This window comes from Mercenaria mercenaria, unplaced genomic scaffold (assembly GCF_021730395.1).
Source record: "Mercenaria mercenaria strain notata unplaced genomic scaffold, MADL_Memer_1 contig_3409, whole genome shotgun sequence".
In the NCBI taxonomy this organism is placed as follows: domain Eukaryota; kingdom Metazoa; phylum Mollusca; class Bivalvia; order Venerida; family Veneridae; genus Mercenaria; species Mercenaria mercenaria.
Genome location: NW_026461543.1, coordinates 40,489 through 60,218, shown reverse-complemented (window position 1 = coordinate 60,218; position 19,730 = coordinate 40,489). Strand labels below are relative to the sequence as shown.

The window sequence follows — 19,730 nt, the reverse complement described above, 5'->3', positions numbered from 1 at the left end:
TGGTTATCGGTAGTACATAGATTACACAAAATACATTTGTAATGCTTTATAGGTATGTTCATAATAATTACCCAACACATCACGTCTTAATTCTACTTTGACTTTTGAAATGAATTGTAACGGTAAAATACAAGCAGAAGTATTGCCGAAATCCTTTTAAGACAATAAGAAAAAAAGAAGAGAAGTTTCATACCCCATTTAAAATCAATAATGTTAAAATTAAAGTTCAGTTTTTCCAAGTTCCCTCTGATTGTAAAGTTGCAGAAGTCAATATTGAAGGATACGTGTAAGGAACGTCTTAGGTAGTCAACATTGATACAGCAGTCTATTGCAGTACACGAAGTTGCAATATGACATACAGAAGATCCTGGTATTTCTGGTAGGTCTTTCGTTAGCTTTGGACACTCTAGAAATATTTAGAAAGTATTATCATTTTTTACATCTATCATCTTCTAGGGAAGTACTTTGTAGCACACTGGCATTGCAAAAATGTGAGTACGTTCATAACTAGACGAAATGTAATCATGGCTGGATTTTTTTTTTAAAAGTATACACCTTGGTCAATATAAAAGTTTACTTTACGCAACATAGTACACAAAGCCTTTCACATATAACACATGTTAATAACGGAATTCTATACTTGCGGGTTTTGTACATATTTTTAAACTATTGATGTAAAGATATGTCATGTGTTATTCCCACCGACCTCATGTTCTGATGCGAATGTTTTGGAGAATAAGCGTCATTGCTATTGTGACTGCTTTACAATTTAAAACAAGAGCGCCGCCAAGCGGGGCAATATACGCCCGAAGGCTTACATCATAGGATAGGAGCAAAATTTTAAGAACTTGACTGTTGAAGCCCCAAAGGACTGGAACAACAAAAGGAAAACTTCAAAAAACAAATCTAAGTCCACAAAAAAAAATTCAAAGTCTACAAAACAATCTTTATCAGGTACAGGTATGTAAAAATACACCTTAAAATTGGAGGTACCATCCATGTTGTACCACAGAAAAGTGGTCTCGGTTTTTCCCTACGGCCAATAATAAAAAAGTTTCAAAATAAGCTATTTATAGTAACATAAAAGGGAAGTAATTCAAAGAAATTTTATTGTAAGTACAAAAAAAAAGAGATCTGCCAAATAAAAACAAGAGCACTGCAATGCAGAGCAATATGCACAAAGAAAAGTCATATATGACCTTTGACCCTTAAGTGTGACCTTGACCTTGAAGCGAGTCATCCGGAACATGCGCTCTGCACATCGTTGCAATGTGGTGAACATTTCTGCCAAGTTTCTTTGAAATCCTTCCAGCAGTTCAAGAGTTACAGAGCGGACACGAAACAAACTGATATGACTTTTGACCCCTAAGTGTGACCTTGACCTTGAAGCAAGTCATCCGGAACATGCGCTCTGCACGTCGTCTTGGTGTGGTGAACATTTGTGTCAAGTTTCTTTGAAATCCTTCAAGGGGTTCAAGAGTTACAGAGCGGACACGAAACAAACTGATATGACCTTTGACTCCTAAGTGTGACCTTGACCTTGAAGCGAGACATCCGGAACATGCGCTCTGCACGTTGTCTGGGTGTGGTGAACATTTGTGTCAAGTTTCCTTGAAATCCTTCAATGGGTTCAAGAGTTACAGAGCGGACACGAAACTGCTAACGGACAGACGGACAGACAGACGGACGGACAGACGGACAGACGGACACCAGCGTCATAACATAATACGTCCCTTCGGGCGTATAAAAAGCAGACAGTACAAGTGCAAACTGTGTGTTTCATATCAAATTTTACCATTATTCCAGCTTGACGTAGCATTTTTGAACGGATCTTTATTAACGTCACACTGCTCCTCCAAAAAGTACTTGTCAAGTCCAATAACCTCTGCAACGAACTTTACAGCATCTCCCCATAAATCATCTAATGGACCGAGATTTCCTAAGCCGTTGTTTTCGAGCCAAGATGTTACAGAAAAATCTATCAACAAAATGATAAACAGTTTCGGTAAATAAGTATCCTCCGCAAAATCAGAAAAATATTTCAGCCGAGAAAAGCTTTCTCGGCCTACAGAAAGCAAACCAAAATGGGTGTCAGTTTGAACCAAATTTCTTGTTGCTCACTAAACGAATTTCGCCGACTCCGCTGAGATATAAAGGTAAAAACAAATTATTTCTAAAACGAAATCAAAGAATATAATCATTTTATATTTTGAGCACATATGTAGCAAAGACTCCGTGGTACATTTTATGTCTTATTCATAATTGAAGTTACTAACCACACATTTTCCTTATTTTAGAAATATTGTCAAAGACCTTGACCAAAGCAATCTGAAATGGAGCTGAACATTTTATCTCCTTTAAGTCTGTGTAACTCAGCTGGACGCAATCATTCATCTGCGTAACATAATAAGTGAGCGAAAACGTTTTCCTTTCTTCAGTAATAATGAACTTGAGCCATGGTACCAAAGATATAACCAAAAGGTTGTTTTTCATTAAAGCCGCCATTCTACCAAGTATTGACTATATTTTTTTATCATAACTGATCTTATAATGCGGAAATTTGTTCCGCATTTTAGCAAGTGATCTTGACCTCGACCCATGCAACCCCACAAATATTTGTATATGCATACGTACTAGCTTCTTAAAAAGCAAAACGTAAAACCATATTTCTAATTGAAATCAACGCGACCATAACATATACGACATGAACGCATTATCTCGTATGGATCTATTCCATTTGAAATATCCTACATAGTACGCCCTAGATAAGCACTAAGGGCCATTCCACATTCTTCATCTTGCATGGTTGAATTTCTCAATAACAGTGTGCACATTACTACCTTTTTTATTTAAATACTTTTAAGCAAGCCTTAAATACGGCCCCAGAACAGACAGAAAGAAAGAAACAATCAGAATGAATCCTCTACACTTGTATACACAATTAGCCGTAACTGTTGTCTTCTTCAGGCAATCAAACTAAAGCTTATAGTGGTTTTTCCCTACATCAGTTAATATCACTACTATGTTTCATTAAAATAATCCATACAAGTCTTAGCTGTTGCTTTTGATGCAAGGATGACCTTGAAGACGGACGGACAACTCTTAAACTATATGTATCTCCCTCCATAGGCAGAAGATAATTATATACATATTTATAAATTAATCATTAACAATCAGGAGACCAGACAAAATAGAATGCTGTCATACCTCTGAATTCAATTCTTATTACAATTTATTAAATATTTAGACATGATCTAATTCGATTGAACTACATGTTAGGTTGAGATATTTTCGGTCAACATATTGCAACTTTTGCTTTTGTCTTACAATGTTTTATTTCAGCTAAACTATGTACTTTTCTCATTATTTCTAATCTAATATTTTTCAAAGGTCAATTTCTTACTTGAAAAATCAAAGGACATATCGCATCCAAGCTGTGGAACTTTTGTACCGTCTAATAGCTTTGTTTCAAACATACAACTTCCATCTTTTTCTAGGCACACTGCTAGTTCCAAAGTGATGATAAAAACCTTCTCATTTTTAGGCTTCCTTATGGTGTACCTATGGGGTAAACAATTTGCATGCAGTGTTTAATAGTAAAACCCTTTCTTCAACTTGGAATACATAGATATTGACATTTGCCTTAAATTTCATGAAAATATTAATAAAAAGTATATATAAGTTACTATGCACTGCTTGCCTATACAGCTTCATACTATGCTTGTCTTTTTTAACATGACCAAAAATGATGTCGTACTAAACCTGTATATTCAGTGCTATATGTTGGCTTGTCGTCCTTTCATTGTTTTAAATTCTCCAAACGTTGTCGTTATAAACTTACCTTATCCGAAAGAAGTCTTCGATAGAAAAAGTTTCTGTTTTACCTGAAAGTAAAAAATCCGCGCAAACAGAATTCATAATAACTACAAAAGTGAAAAATACCTGTTTCTAAACTATATACCAGTATCCGAAGTTATGATTTAGATTCTACTTCGTGTTAAAAGCAGGACAGAAGAAAAATTACCAATTGTCAAAAAAAGCATCTCAGTTTGTATTTGATATACTGACAATGATAGTGTACATTTCACTCCATACGTTTGTTTTTTTTTAATTTAAAACATAAAAGAAAGTGGTATACTCCAAGTTGTAACTACGTTTACATACCCCACTCATAACTGAACAGTGAAAATTTGAATGTCTGTGTTTCTATTCCGCCAGATATAATGTAGTTGCACATATTGACATCAATGTAGGCTTTGATTGAAAGTCCAATTTTTCCTAGATCAAGACAACAGTTTATGCCGGTACAATAATCTGGTACACTGCAGGAAACCATGCGTGGCAACGCAGGAGGATTTACGAAACTTTGTGGGCACACTGAAATAAAAACGTTCCTCGAATCATTAAAACGAATATCAGAATACTAATTGTGCTTTTAAAATGATCTTTGTGTTATATGTATATAAACTACAATAATACAGTTTTACAAAATACCAACGAATCTTACTGTTATGCCATCCGCTCACTGAAGGACTATATGGACTTCTTTTTCGGTCGCATGGTGGAGACAGAAGCAGGTCATTCAAACCAAGAATATCTACGAGTGCGTCTCTGCCAGCATTAGAAAGTTGTTCACCCACATTTTCTCCTTTCGATTCCATCCATTCTCTTAATGAAAAGTCTATAAAGGGAAATGGAAACAAATTTATCGATACTAATCAGGACATTTGTTTACAAATGGAATATATCTAAATTCTAAACAAATCCGTTTTTTTAGAAAAAATCGCCATAAGAAATGGAAATTATAGCACCTGAAAAATATTAATGTCTTATGTTTAAATATAATACATTACTTCGTTTTGCTACATAATAAAATGTAAAATGACTCATGGAATGCCTATATAACAAAAGCTGTCCGTAAGACAGCCAAGCTCGACTATTCGAAATCTTGTCCCAGAAGAAGAAACATATTACCCAAAATGTTAAATATGAAAAAGAGTTTTAAGTTCAAAAGGGGACATAATTTGACCAAAATGCATATCAGAGATATGGAACTTGATGCTATCAACTAGTTTTATAACCCTGAAGGCACATGTGAAGTTTCAATTCAATATCTGCATTAGTTTTGGAGATAATAACTTGCATGACATTGTACAACTTTAACCAGAATTTTTTAAGTCCAAAATGGGGCATAATTTGGCCAAAATGAAGGTCAGAGTTATGGAACTTGGTGCTATCAATTAGTTTTATAACCCCTAAGACACACGTGAAGTCAATTCAATATCTGCATTAGTTTTGGAGATAGTAACTTGCATGTAAAACTTTAACCAGATTTTTCTAAGTCCAAAAGGGGGCATAATTTGCTCAAAATACATGTCAGAGTTATGGAACTTGACCCAGTGAGGTTGGTAATTGACCTAGAAAAAGAAACAATAAGGTTCAAAGCTATATGCCTTTAAATGATAGCTGTATGTACTTGCATGCAAAAACTTAACCAAGGTGTGACGCCGACGCCGACGCCGACGCCAGGATGAGTAGAATAGCTAAACTATTCTTCGAATAGTCGAGCTAAAAAAAAAGGACATTCTTTGTAACATTCTTATTACATAACGCAACCCTCCGCGCATAATTCCCAGTTGGTACAAATACTCTTAAACGCTGTAGAAAACTATTTTTGGTTAATTGTCGTTTGCTGACATAGGACAAATAGGAAATAACCTGTTAGATTTTTCCAAGCAGTTAGACTGCAAGCGGGAATCTTTTCTCCGTTTAACAATGAAAGGCCATTCTCAGGAATGCAGAACTTTTTACCAGCCATTGGTAAGCATATCTCTACACGGAGGTCTATGATAAATCCATCCTCGTAGTTGTCTATGGCATAACTGACGAGAGCAAGTGATAATTAGCAAAGAAAAAAAGCTGATATGACAGTAAAGTACAATTTCTTTGAAACTGAGAATTATGTACAATACCACTGTGTAGAGACCATACCAAGTGTTCTTTGTATACTTTGAATTTGGAAAAAGTACAAGACAGATGTAAATGTTCTGTATTATTCATGTTTCAACGAATATCTACCTTCCGTGCAATATTTTTGGTTATTTATAAAACCGTCTTGCAGAAAAACATATGTCAATAAGTTTGTGCCATTAGTGACTTTCAGAGTACTCACTTTTTAATGAATGTTTCGAGAGAAATTATTTGTCGCCTTAAATACACGGGTACGTCTCTTAAATATCGCTTAGATGTGGTTAAAGAACAATTCTGGACTGCATTTAATGTATAACTCTTGAAGTCTTTAAAATCTACATTTCTGTACCTTCAAATAACAAAACGTTTTCAGCAAATCAAAACTAAAAAGTGTGTTTTAGTCTATACATATTGTTTGTTCATTTGTAATGGTTATATACATGATACACACATATATAACAATGACTGTTTCGTTTTCTGGTGTTAACAAAAATCAATCTATAATGAAATTTTACTTAAACATTTTATATATACATATTTACATAATGTTTATGGGCGCTTCCTTGCCTGAACCAATTGACACTGAAGATTCTTTCCCTGAAAAAAAAAAAGTCTTATATATGAATATTTATTGATGACATTTCTGTTATCTTTCTAACAATTGCTTACATTGATTTAAGTAGACTAATCTGGTTCCTCCCATTCACTTCTTATTAAAAGGAACTGCCAGCCATATTAAAAAATTGATATTCGTTTCTGTTAAATTTATGTTTCAATTTTATCAATATTTTATTCTAGAATTACTGATTACCCCACTCATATTTGAGAAGTTGTTCTTCAAATTGCAATGCACTTATTCCAGTGTCTACATGGAAATCACAGGGATCCATTTTAAACCAAACTGGAAATGATATTTCTACTTCCACAGACGACAACGGGATTGTAAAGTCAATTTCTACACAACAGGAAATGCCGAAACAATTGTCAGCTAGCTCGCAGCGAAGAAAATTCTTCATAAATGGAGGTATCATATTCGAAATATTCATTGAGGGAGGGCAATCTGAAACGAAAATTTAATTAGTCTTAGTTGAATAGAAATAAACGTTAAAATGATCGGACCTACAAAATTTAATGTGTGTTACAACAAATTCGTGACCCTTTAATGCTTACACAAGTTTCAAAGACAAGAAATACTTCTATCAAATAACTTTGAAAACTGGCCTATATATACTCAAAGCTTTCCATTAAAATAGAGACCGATCTTTAGACCCTCACTGGCAGTCATGCTTTTTCAAAATTTAATATTGCGTTTAACACTTTTGGCAGCGTGTAACCTAAGGAACCTTACTGTGGAATAAAAATCATACAAGAAGTTGATGCTAATAATTGTAATGTCAAACGCTTCGCAAAATACGAACGTTAATATCTGTTTTCTATTCGCCGTCTAATACTTTGAAAATCCATTTCCGTCAAGGCAGCTTAGGTTCAAATACCGTCCCTAATAACACTAAGGGGACCAGAACGGATTGGCCATCTTGTTAACGCTCGTAATGACGGACATATTACTAAACACTACTGTTTCTCTTAGTGATGGGCCGACAATCGGCGACAATCTGATAATCGTCGGCGTGGCATTCATGATCGCGACCGCCGACTTCATTTTCCCTTACCGATTAATTACTTGGCATCCTAAACGGATAATTTAGGTATTTCTGACCTTTCTCTTTCTGATATTTACGGCTCTTTGGGGCAGTTACGCCAAGGGAAACTACTCTTTTGCAAAAAAGTGGCTTCTTTTAACGTCTTGAAAGAACTCAAGGTCATCTATGATCACCAAGATTTTGGAAGATATATGGTTTTTACAAAACTAAGCCGAGAAAACCATCATCCCAAACTCTGGACATTAGTATGGCAAAACTCCAAATAATTTCTAATTTAATAACACAATATCAACTGGATATATAATGTCTGTCTGCACCCTAGTGAAATTAAGACGAGTACCGGATTTGAAGCTTACTATCTTCACAAATATTTTACTTTTACGCTGTTAACTTGCTCTTGTTAATGAAGGAATACAATACAAAATAGGATTTTTTATCTCTGTGTGGTTAATGTAAGTAATGATATAAACACACACTGTAAAATGAACTTATAGATATGCAACTAAAATAACCGATTATCCGATTATGTCCGATTAATCGAATCGGTAGGCTTGTCCGATTATGCCGATTAATCGGTTGGCAAATCTAACCGATTTGCCTATCACTGTTGCAGCCACATAGATATACTTGAAAATTAAGTCTACTTTTTGTCTGAAATCCATTGCTAATGTACGTTAAACTTATCACATCCTGTTGTATTTGGTGTTTAATATAAGTAGTAGTACCATAGCATCCTAATTTTGATGTAATTTTGCAGAAAGCAAATGTCTTTTTTTATTAAAACTCCCTTGATCCATGAATAAGTTCCAGCCCGGACAAACTCAGAAGGACGGTCGAAAGCACGCACGCACAAACATATACCAAACCGCCATTTTGACAACTCTGTCGAGCTCACCGCTAGCGGACTCGACAAAAAATTAGTAAATTATTATTATAGCAAGTGAAGTTGCACATATGTTGTTTTGTTTCGAAATTCACCCAACCAGTCAATAGTAAGGAATGAAAACGGCCTTTGGCAGCCATGTTTTTGACGAATCGAAATATTTTGAATAACCTTTGTAGAAGACGACCCAAGACATATTTCTATGAACGTATTTCAAACTCATAAAAAATGGACATGGAGAAGTCGTTTGAAGATTTTTAGCTCTGGCAACCAAATGATGCATTTTGAACAACTTCGAACGATGACAAGCATAGTAACATCCAAGCACTTTTCATCAATATCCAAGTAATGTTTTCAGAGGAGATGGCATTTGTAAAAGATTATTACATTCAGACGGACGGACGGACAAGCGACGGATGGACTGACGACGAACGGTTAGCACACACTAAGCAAGTTGTGTACTGACGGTTATTAACACTATCTATTTATTATCATTTTAAATGTATTTAGTTTTAAATTATTATGATAAGACTTTCAATACCTGTAGGAGGCGGAGGTAATGTACAAGACCCTTCTCTAATGATTTCGTCGATTCCAAGCTGTTTCAACAGAAGATCAAACACTTCTCTGTTTATTTCTCCGCCAAGCGCGTCTGCTATACTCTCAAGGCTTCCTACAAATATTCATCTTCATGTTAAACATACAAACTGTAAACACATAAAGGAGAGCAATTGCTCAAAGCTTCAGTATTGCTCAAAAAGATGTTAAATCGCAAATGATCCGAGTGGCTAAGGTTGCTGATTTCGAATCACTTGCCCATCAACTCTATTGGTTCTAGCTTTGTCAAGGGGGGAATGTGGGGAAGTCACTCAGCAGACTTTTGGAAAGATTGATAATGCACATCGGGTCTTTGTCGAAAGTCAACATATGACTTACAGAAGTTGGTGTAACTATAAACCATAACAATGATATCAAAATTGGTTGTTCCATATTTGCTCATCAAAGCACGCCAAAGAGTACTTCTTCACATGAAGAGACAATGTATCAGGGCTATCAATATCATTTTGGCATCATTTCCAGTTGAATTTATTGCACATTAGAGCTGATCACGGGTGCGTATTCAACACACATTGGCTACAACTATGCACCGCCGTTAAGACAACAGTGCTGTGTATCATTTATCTAAAACAGTCTTCATGAAGGTTGTAATAACTAATCGCAGTATTTACATGTCTTGTCGTGTATGTATGCCATGTTTATGTTCAAGCATTTTTAATAGTTCAATAGTATTACAACGTCAACTATGTGCATTAAAATGTATGATAAGGATGTTGGATAAACAGAACTTTAGTTCTGAACTCTGTCTATATGTTTGAGGACTTTCTCTGTTTAGTCATAAATGCTATATCTTATTATTTAATAAGCTATAAACAGTATAACCTCTGTCCGTGTATTAATTACATTATAACAAGGCTTTCTATACATTGTTTCTTATAATTAATGCATAGGACAGTAAATCAATCTGATGTTACTTAAATACCCTATAAGGGTTTAAAACAAACGTATATATAGCTATCAAAACAGTTTACACGTATTTGATTAATGTCGTTCAGTTTACATTTATACATTTACAACATTGCAACATTATAGCGTGAATTAACTGTTATAGCCTCGTTATTTCTATATCGCTAAGAACGGAAATCCTTTTCCAGCTTCTAGTACAACTTCAAAATGATCGAGGGAGAGACAAGTTTGAATGTGTAGCCCATTTATGACTTGAACTTTGTTTTTCATTTATAATTGTTCCAGATACATGTTCCTGACTGACATGTACTGGATGAAGAGAGCATTACTCAGTACACTTTCTGCCTATATTGTCACACGGTCACCCTTTTAAAGGACCTAGTATACTGTTCTAAATCAAACACATACAAGTAGATGATATCTCGCGATATGTAAGGACAATCAAAGAAACGTCGTTTGTGTTGTTTATGCAAAATAACAGTAAGATTGCGTTAGTAAGTCATATAAACAATTTATATTGTAAAAATATGCATGGTATGCAAAAACAAACTTCTGACAAACACAGTTTTAGAGATAATACATCAAATGAGAGGCTATAACCAATCTAATTGCTCAAATAAACAGATATTTGAAAAGAAACTGTATAAGAAGGTCAAAATTAATCACGCCAAATATGTTAAACATATCTATAAAAACATCAAAAAACTATAGCAATGCCCATACGCCAACCAAGTATTGAAATATACCTCCGATTGAAAATTAGCTGTTCAGGAATGTCTCACACAGTTCCTGATATTAGCCGTTCGGGAATATATCTGATCCAGAACCGGACGTTAATCGTTTGAAAATGTCTATCCCAAACAGTCTGGTTAGTCAATGCGGATCATGCGTGTTAGTCATTTTTGAACGTCTAACCCAGACAAGTGGGTTAGTCATCCCAGAAAGTCTAACTCAAACAGAAGGATTAGTCATTTCAGAATGTCGAGATCTAATTCAGATATGCGTGTTAGTCATTCCTGAACGTCTTTCTTAGTCATTCCTGAACGTCTAACTCAGACAGGCAAGTTAGTCATTCCTGAACGTCCAACTTAGTCATTCCTGAACGTCTAACTCAGACAGGCGGGTTATTCATTCCTGTACGTTTAACTTAAGTCATTCCTAAACGTCTAACTCAAAACAGAAGGGTTAGTCATTCCAGAACGTCTAACTTAGTCATTCCTGAACGTATAGCAACATACAACGACGGATGCTCCGTTAGCGATGCTCACCCCTGTGATTAAGACCGACAGAGTTATATAACCTACCAGATGCGAAGAAGCGGTAGGTAATGGACGACTTGGTATATCCTTAGAACAATATTGTCTAATGAAATTGAACTGTAAACACTAAGCAGTTGGTTTTGTTTCCAGTAAGCCCTCCACACTATAGGCAATAGGAAAGCAGCTTTACCACGGAATCATTGTTAGTTATTACGAGAGATAGGGGAGGCATTTCTGTTCTCTTTATTAGTGTAATTATATAAGAAATATCACTTATAGCCTGTTCAAAACACAAAACGCCTGAAGTCTAGATATAATAATAAGTCCAGACTTAAATAATATACTGTTTATATCTTGTTGTTAAAACTTTTAAATCGTTGACTTGCCTTGTAGTGAAAAATTGCCATTGCAGACAGGAATAGGAACTTCAAAGCCGTCCAGTAATTTTATATCAATGTCTACAGCACCAAGTTTGACTCTTAGACCAATTTTGAAAACTTTCTGCACGTCATCTTTCCCAATATTAAACCTGAAACATTTTCTATTCTTATAAAGTGATGTTCATTATTACCAGTGGAATTGATTAAACGTGTAAATTTTTTCAGGCATCTACAATTAAGCTATCAAATGACATTTTATATACATTATTCTTCTTATTTATATTCGCAATAAGTGGTAGTGAAAAACAAAATGATAACATTTTATTAAGATATCTACTTCTATCTGTTTACGCCTGTGATTTTTTAAAGGCACTGACCTCAAGCTTTTAAATATAAAATGATATTTCTTTAAAATAGAAGTTTGGTTACAATATGAACATTAGAATGTGGTTTTTTGCTTCTAAACTACTTTTAAAAAATGCAAAATCATGAAAAAAATGATGACAACGCTGAAAATCGAACCCGGACAGCCGCGACAAAAAAGAATTTTTCGGCTGTCGTTACCGATAACAACATGGAGGATTTAGTGTTAGATGTGCGTTAAATATAGATATTTATAATCGAGACAGTTTATCTCGAGTAAAGCGTTACAAACGCTTTTCGATTTTAATCGTATAAAGTAGTAAAAACAACCAATTCTCGTGTGTTTCAGTAACAGTAATTAAGTTTCAAAGCATTCTTAAGAAATACAACATAAATTTCCGGATAACTCTCTTTTTTTTTTCTTTGTTTGTTTTCGAACGATCTGGAGGTCAGTGCCGTTAATTATTTAAAACATAAACATTATTTACAATAGATAAAAACGGTACACACGTTATTTTGAAATCCGATGCAAGTTTAATAACCTCATCTTTACCTGCAATAATACAATTGAAAATAGTTATTTTTAAGAAACAATGTTCAGTAGATGATGCGAAACAGATATAGTTCAGTAATTGATGAGACATAATAATGAATGAAAAACATTGACCAGTAATGTATGAGAAATATTTATGAGAAATATTTTCATTTATTTACGAGTAAAATCGTTCTGTAAGTTACGAGACACATTATGTAATAACTGATTACTAATGTGAAACATTGTTTATTTATGTTTAAATATATTTTGACATTTCAAGTTGATATTAATTATGATAATAATGTACGATTTGGCTGCTGTAAATGCAAAACAAAGAATACACTGATATGTATAAATTCATTTTGAATGTACTGAAGCTTACCCCAATCATATTCAAACAGTATAACTGTAATGTCCATTCCCTCAAAAGCTGCAGTTAATACATATCGGCATGGGTCAAGTTCGACGTACGCTGAGAATGATCGTGATTTATCGATTCCAGGGATTTGTAGTTCTGCACATGCATCAATACGCATACAGTTTTCAGAAATGTAATAATGTAAGAATTCGACTGGAATTTCAGGAAGATGAAGATCTTTTCCGTTAAGACTACAACCTGCAAGATACAACATGAATAATGAGGTATTACTATTATTATCAAATGTCATTATAAATGACCTATTAAGTTTTCGTTGCTGGGAATAAGTGTTTAATTCAAGATTTATCGTTGGGTTAACAGGAACTTATGTATAACCATAATCTATGTAAAACATTGTCTTAGTCTATAATATATCATAATTGAAGGTATTTGTATTAGTCGAGGAATTACTTTTTATCTTTTCAATAATATTAGAAATATAAGGAGACGTAAAATTGCATTCTGTATAATAGTGCATTTATTAGCCTCTCATGTTAGAGCGTCAAAATGAAAAACAATCAATGACATTAAATCAGGAAGTTTAATCAAGAAGTCAAACCAGCGTTATCCTAGCATCTATTTTTAACAGTTATGTAACTTTCGAACTTTACATTAATTAAATTATAGGAGAAAATAATAAAATAATATTGTATAAAATACTGGTATACTACACGGAATTATTCAGAGCGTTTAGACGTTATCCTCTGACATGTGAAATAATGGTTTTAAACCTAGGTTATCATCTTTTACATAACCTTCGTTTTCGCTGATTTTAAACTTGCACTGTCACATGATTCTACATGCAAGATATAACAATTTTTAAGCAATAAGAATTACTTAGTTCACTGTTCCAGAACATCTTGTTCAATTCTTCCCTTGAGCCATCAGTAGGTAATTGTCTATCAGTTAGGTATTCAATCAAGTCCGCCTCATCCATATTCTCAGGAGTTCGACAAGGAGGTCCATTTAGCAGAAGATCCTTCAACAACAAGGTAATAAATGACTACTTTCATTTAATTAAGAAACTTCACCTCACAGGATTTATTTCGTTAATAACTAAAGTAATTTTCAAACTTGACTATGTGTTTGAGAAAAACTTCAAATATTGGCCGGAAAACAACTGCCATCGAAATAACTGCCACATATTGATAATGACATAGATATTTGTTAACTTACCTCTGGAATTCCTAACAGATCAAGGAAATGTTCTATGGCTGCGTCAACGGCGACATCAAGAACTTCTTGGCCACTTTCAATTAAATTTTCTTCAATATCGTCAACATAGTCCGAGAAATCCGCTGGAAAGAAAGCAACATCGAATTCAACAACATGTTATCTATTTGAAGGTCATGTCGCCTGAGACAATATTAATATATCAAATAAAACATCATACTTATTGTTTCTTCAATCATATATTTTGCAACTGAATGCTTAGCCTCGATACTTAGGTACAACCTAAGTTATTACGCGTAACTGGTATCACTGGCCGTTATCACATAGAACCCAACAACTATTCCACTTTCCTTCCTTCTTGCGGCGTTTAATATAATTATAAGCATTTAATTCCTTGTTGAACATTCCATTTTATTACAAGAGACAATGATCTAGCTCATAGATGAAGTTGATACGGTTCAAAAACACGACGAATGATACTGATATTTTTTTCAAAATGACTCCAAACGGAACAAAATGTTCCCTTTGTATAACACTTGTCTAAAAACAAGGAACCGTGTGTTCATAAATCGCTTACCTGACTCCCATTGCTTAAGTGTCATTTTGACTGTATTCCTCCCCTCCCTCCCCCCGCTAACCCCCACCCCCTCAAATAATTTTTGAAAACATATGTTGTGCTCCTTATCTAAAATGATTCTTACCAGCCTGATACATATCATAACTATTCAGTGTCCTTAACTAATTATAATTAAACAACTTATGAATTATGTTTACACTTTTTGAACCTTTTTCCTATAGACATGTCCAAGCAACACAAAAATGCTTTTAATAGCCCCTGTGTCATGATTTAAACAATCTTGGTAAAGGTCCATTAGACAATTGTACATGCAAAATATGAAAGCTCTGTGTTTCGAGGTCTCAGAGAAAAAGATTTTCATGCTTTTTCTAAAGAGCTCTTTGTAAAATCAATGGAACACGGGGCGGGCCTATATTCATTTTGGGATCATAATTTGAACAAATTTAGTAGAAGTCCAACATGCCAAATATCCTCAGGTTTCAGAAAAGATGTTTGAAATTTACAATATATCCGTATAGAGCAAAAAAGCTCCGCCCCAGGTCGGTCATATGTCTTTGTCGAAATAGAACTGCTTATGCAATTTCGGTGAAGGGTCACCCAGAGATCATTTCTACAAAATATATTTGAAATCCGGCAGAGAGTTTCTGAGAAGAAGATTTTTTAAAGATTCTCATTTCGGTTGCCATGACAATCTTAGCTCTGCATGGATTTTAATTTTTTTGGGCAATTAAAAAGGAGGCCAGCCAAGGAAAATTCATGTGAAGTTCGTTGTAAATCAGCCCGCTAGTTTTGAAGAAATTTTTTTTAGACATTGTTGGTAGACGGATGACGCGCGACGGACGACGCACGACGGACGAAGCGGTCACAAAAGCTCACAAAAGCTCACCTTGAGCCTTTCAGGTGAGCTAAAATACATCTTTATTCTTCCTTTATTGTGTAACTGCAGAACAAGTTGCACTGAATTACAATACTGAACTTTTGAACTGTACATAACGTTCGTACGAGTTCAAATGAACAAGTGCAGGCTATTGAAGATTAACGTGGTTCTTGTGAATGAGGTTAGCGTTATAGAGCAATAGTCTACGACCATAAAATAAATCTTTATCCTGTAAATCTAGATAAATACCAGTTACATTGACAGTTGTTCTCAGCAGTCTGTTGCTTACAGTGTGTGTATTTTTTTAAATGTTCTTTTTGCAAGAAACTGAAAACGTTTCAGGTAACTTAAACGGGATTATATGCTGTTTTGTGCTTCTGAAACGTCATGTCGTCACGTACATATCCAGCACTTATATCAGAGGCATTATTAAAATGACTCTTTGACCCGTTATGATGCAATATTAATGTATACAGCATTGCTGTCACGAGATATTTAAAACTGGAAATCTATTTCAATTATATCTTAAAACGATTGCTTTATATAATATGTTTGATAGCCATAGAGACTCCAGCTTTGTTTTAAATGTGCACAAATAGAAGGATTAATAATCAACTTGGTATGAATCTCAGGCTACGTAATTGACAGCCGTCAGGTGAGTTCAATAATCATAACAAAAAGCGCATATGTGTAGTTCACTAAGAAAAACGTTTTTTTTTTTCTTCTTCGTATTTATGTCTAATCTATGGAAAAATTACAAGCTGAATGAATCTCGTATACATACAGAATAGAAATATGATAAAATATTATTATACCAGATACCATAGATATCTTTTTACATGTTTTCTACCTGTAATTTGGCTTTCTTTGGAATATTTAAAAGAGATTTTTTTTCAAAATATCATTGCAATCACATTTATATACAGGATACATAAATCAATTGTAATGACGTATGAGACGTTTTGGGATACATTTATTTATCCTAGTTCGTTTGTTTGTTCTCAGTTATTTACATATTAATTACATAAATTTATAAAAAATATAAATACTGGTAAATATAACTGTGTGTTGTACATTTGACATTTCACGAGAATGAAGGCACTTTGTGTGATGCTTCCATTTTCGATAAGCACCATTCAGTTAAATACTTCAGTGAACGAATGGGTTTGTGTCCTTATTTCCCACTGATTTCAGTTTATTATGTCATGCCAGTTAACTTGCAATAAAGTATGCTGTGTATCACAGATACAATGCGCACTTCAGTTATCACTGTTTTGCTCTGATATTTACGCTCCCCCCTTTTAGATACATTATGTACAGTTCAAGGTATTGCAGTTACAGCACTACAAACTTCATTCAAAGAAAGCATGCAAGGCTACGATAAAAATATGATAACGCATTTACAATACAATAAAAGAAAATCTTGTTAAATTTGTTTCTATTTATCGTTACATATGTAATAAGAAGTTATAAACTATTTACGCAGTTCATATGCTATAGTTCCATCTTCGTTAATTCTTGGAAACGGGAATATAGCATCCTTCAGTAACTCTGTGTATGTCAAACATTCGTCCTGGTCATCTGGATCACACAGTCCGACACCAAATGATAACTTCAATCCTTTTATCGAGGCGTGTATTTTATACCTAATTTGATATGGAAGCCAGTTTTATTATTCCTTTAATTAAAATAACGACAAAATTTAAAACCAGAAATTAAAGCGGGAAATCCGATTTGTGCTTTAAATTAAAATGTTACATCATATGTCAAATGTCAATAGGAAGTTATTAGAAATCTTTAAATTCATATGTTAACCAGAAAAATATTGCATATTTACCAGCTTTACATTTTTTTAAAGAGTCGTTTTTTATTTTTATTTTTTTACAAGATTTTGGCATTATCTCACCTAAAATGTACATGTATTCTAAAATTCTCTTCAGTCTGAAAATTGGTAATGCGCTACTGATTTTTAGGGAACCAAGCTAAACACTGTTCACAAACTTTGTCCAGAACGAGTGTTCACTGTATTGATAAACTGTTATATATTCAATAATTGTGCCCTACTATTTCCTTATGTGATGCTTGTTCGTTTTTCTATGTTATTCAGTAAGTTGTGGTTGTATGTCTATCTTTGGTACACGAGTGTCTGCGCTATCATGGTGTACGTTGTAGTGCGACAGTTATTAAGGAACGTGGCATTCCCTTTGTATATTTGTCCTTGTTCAGCCCTCCCCTTGGGGTTCGCCCCCCACCCACCACCACCCCCGCGGCCCAATTTTGCCTCTTACCATTTCCTTCTCCTCGATCTATATTTAGCATAAATTGATATGTACTTGTTGGATGTTTGAAGCAACCCGTCTGAAACATTTTTCCATTACAGCTTCTTTTTGTTGTGGGCCCACTATGCAAATGTTTGGCTCTGTGTCTGTTTTTTTGTTGTTGTTTTTTTGGTGCTCTGTGCTTCGGAGAAATCTACCCTTACCTATTATATTTTGCTACTGTTCATTAAAACACGTTCAAAACATTGAGCAAATGACTAATGTGTGGTCTTTGTAGTGCGTCCTTTACTTAGACGTAGTGCTGTTACTATTTCTGGTTCAATTTCACAAAATAAAAGATTTCTGGTTCAGCTGGTGCTATTGTACGCTAGGGTTTTGCAAATTTCATTTCAACTCATGAGTTGACCGATTCAATCAGAATCTGAAATGTTTAGCTGATTGCGTTTTATGCCCCTTTGCCTTCTTTACATGTATATTTTTTTTTATTGTCTATTGTAATTAATAATTGAAAATACAGCTATTTCGCCTTACTTGACAATGACTTCTTGCCCATCTAAAAATTCGAAATTCATATTTGTCTTCAGGACATCCTCTACTTCTGTAATTGAAAATAACGTTGGTATTAACAAAATGATTTATTCGGTATAAACTTGACAATAAAAATCCAAACAAATGATAGAAATATCCATAAATAGCGTAGCAAGTCGATCACAAGTCCGACACCAAATGATAACTTCCTTTTATTGGGACGTGTGTTTTACATCTGATTTGATATGAAGGTCAGTTTTGTTATCCGTTTTAATTTTAAAGATATAAATGTAATTTACTACCAGAAATTAGAGCGAATATCTGATATGTACTTTAAATCAAATGTTCGTAAAATGTCAAACTTTAAATTAATAAGAAATGAATTCACAAGAAAATGTACATCTCAATTCATGACAAGTTCTATGATCAATGACACTTCAGTCTGAGAATAAGTAATACGCTACTGATCTTGAAAAAATGTCAAGAATTGTTCTATGTATAAAACATGATTGTAAGATATAGACTACATAAAATAGTGTTACATTACCGCCTTCAAGCTTGCTTGAATTAATCACATAGTTCCAAGAATCCACACCAAAGGATAAAGCAAGTGGATCTGGGTCTAATCGCACGTAAGCTTTGAACGTCTTTTGTAGCATATCAAATGCTTCAATTGTTAAGCAACACTCAAGTCCCAAGCACTTCTCATCAAGTGTACAATACAACAATTTAGTAGTAGGTAATGTAAATGAAATAAATGGACAGTCTGAAAAGATACGGTAAAGAACAACTGTTTTAGCTGAATGAAAAAACCTCGGCAGTTTAGCATCGTTTCAAATGCATAAAACAGCACCTCAATATCCAGAATGATACGACTACTAAAGACATAGCGCTACCACTATAAAGTGGTAAAAAGAAAAGGAGCTGTCGACATTTAACTGGCGCAGCTAAGTTAACCACGGTTAAGGGAAAAATACATTTTGTTCTATATTTTGAATTATAGAGCTTATTTTGAAAATTGAAACTGATACTGAAACTGAATAATTTGATTAAACGCCTAATTCTATACAATGATATATTCAATGGCGTTGTACATAATAATTGAAATAATAGTTATTATAATAACAATATTAATAATGGCAATAATAATAACAGCCTTATTGTAATAAACAGTCCTGATCGCACCCGTCCCCCTGAGGTCATTTTACCTCTATTGCCAATATCAGTGCTTAAACCATCTGATACGCCCATATAGAGGTTCAACCCCCCCCCCCCCGGTTAATGGTGTCATCATATACTATCT

At 34.2% G+C, this 19,730-nt stretch overlaps 1 protein-coding gene across 1 annotated transcript in view; it reads right to left on the bottom strand.

The window, feature by feature from the left end:
- LOC128553035 (uncharacterized) overlaps positions 1-19,730 on the bottom strand; it is a gene marked incomplete at both ends in the record, with an annotated part of 71,006 nt that overhangs the window by 12,226 nt on the left and 39,050 nt on the right. The window contains 18 exons of the mRNA XM_053534141.1: positions 194-406; positions 1,796-1,978; positions 3,404-3,561; positions 3,842-3,884; positions 4,165-4,377; positions 4,508-4,681; positions 5,719-5,882; positions 6,513-6,567; positions 6,782-7,030; positions 9,056-9,183; positions 11,680-11,826; positions 12,551-12,593; positions 12,958-13,191; positions 13,831-13,972; positions 14,170-14,291; positions 17,103-17,266; positions 18,431-18,497; positions 18,975-19,193. Of these exons, the coding sequence (XP_053390116.1) occupies positions 194-406; positions 1,796-1,978; positions 3,404-3,561; positions 3,842-3,884; positions 4,165-4,377; positions 4,508-4,681; positions 5,719-5,882; positions 6,513-6,567; positions 6,782-7,030; positions 9,056-9,183; positions 11,680-11,826; positions 12,551-12,593; positions 12,958-13,191; positions 13,831-13,972; positions 14,170-14,291; positions 17,103-17,266; positions 18,431-18,497; positions 18,975-19,193 (2,718 nt within the window). The remainder of the gene's footprint in view (positions 1-193; positions 407-1,795; positions 1,979-3,403; positions 3,562-3,841; positions 3,885-4,164; positions 4,378-4,507; positions 4,682-5,718; positions 5,883-6,512; positions 6,568-6,781; positions 7,031-9,055; positions 9,184-11,679; positions 11,827-12,550; positions 12,594-12,957; positions 13,192-13,830; positions 13,973-14,169; positions 14,292-17,102; positions 17,267-18,430; positions 18,498-18,974; positions 19,194-19,730) is intronic.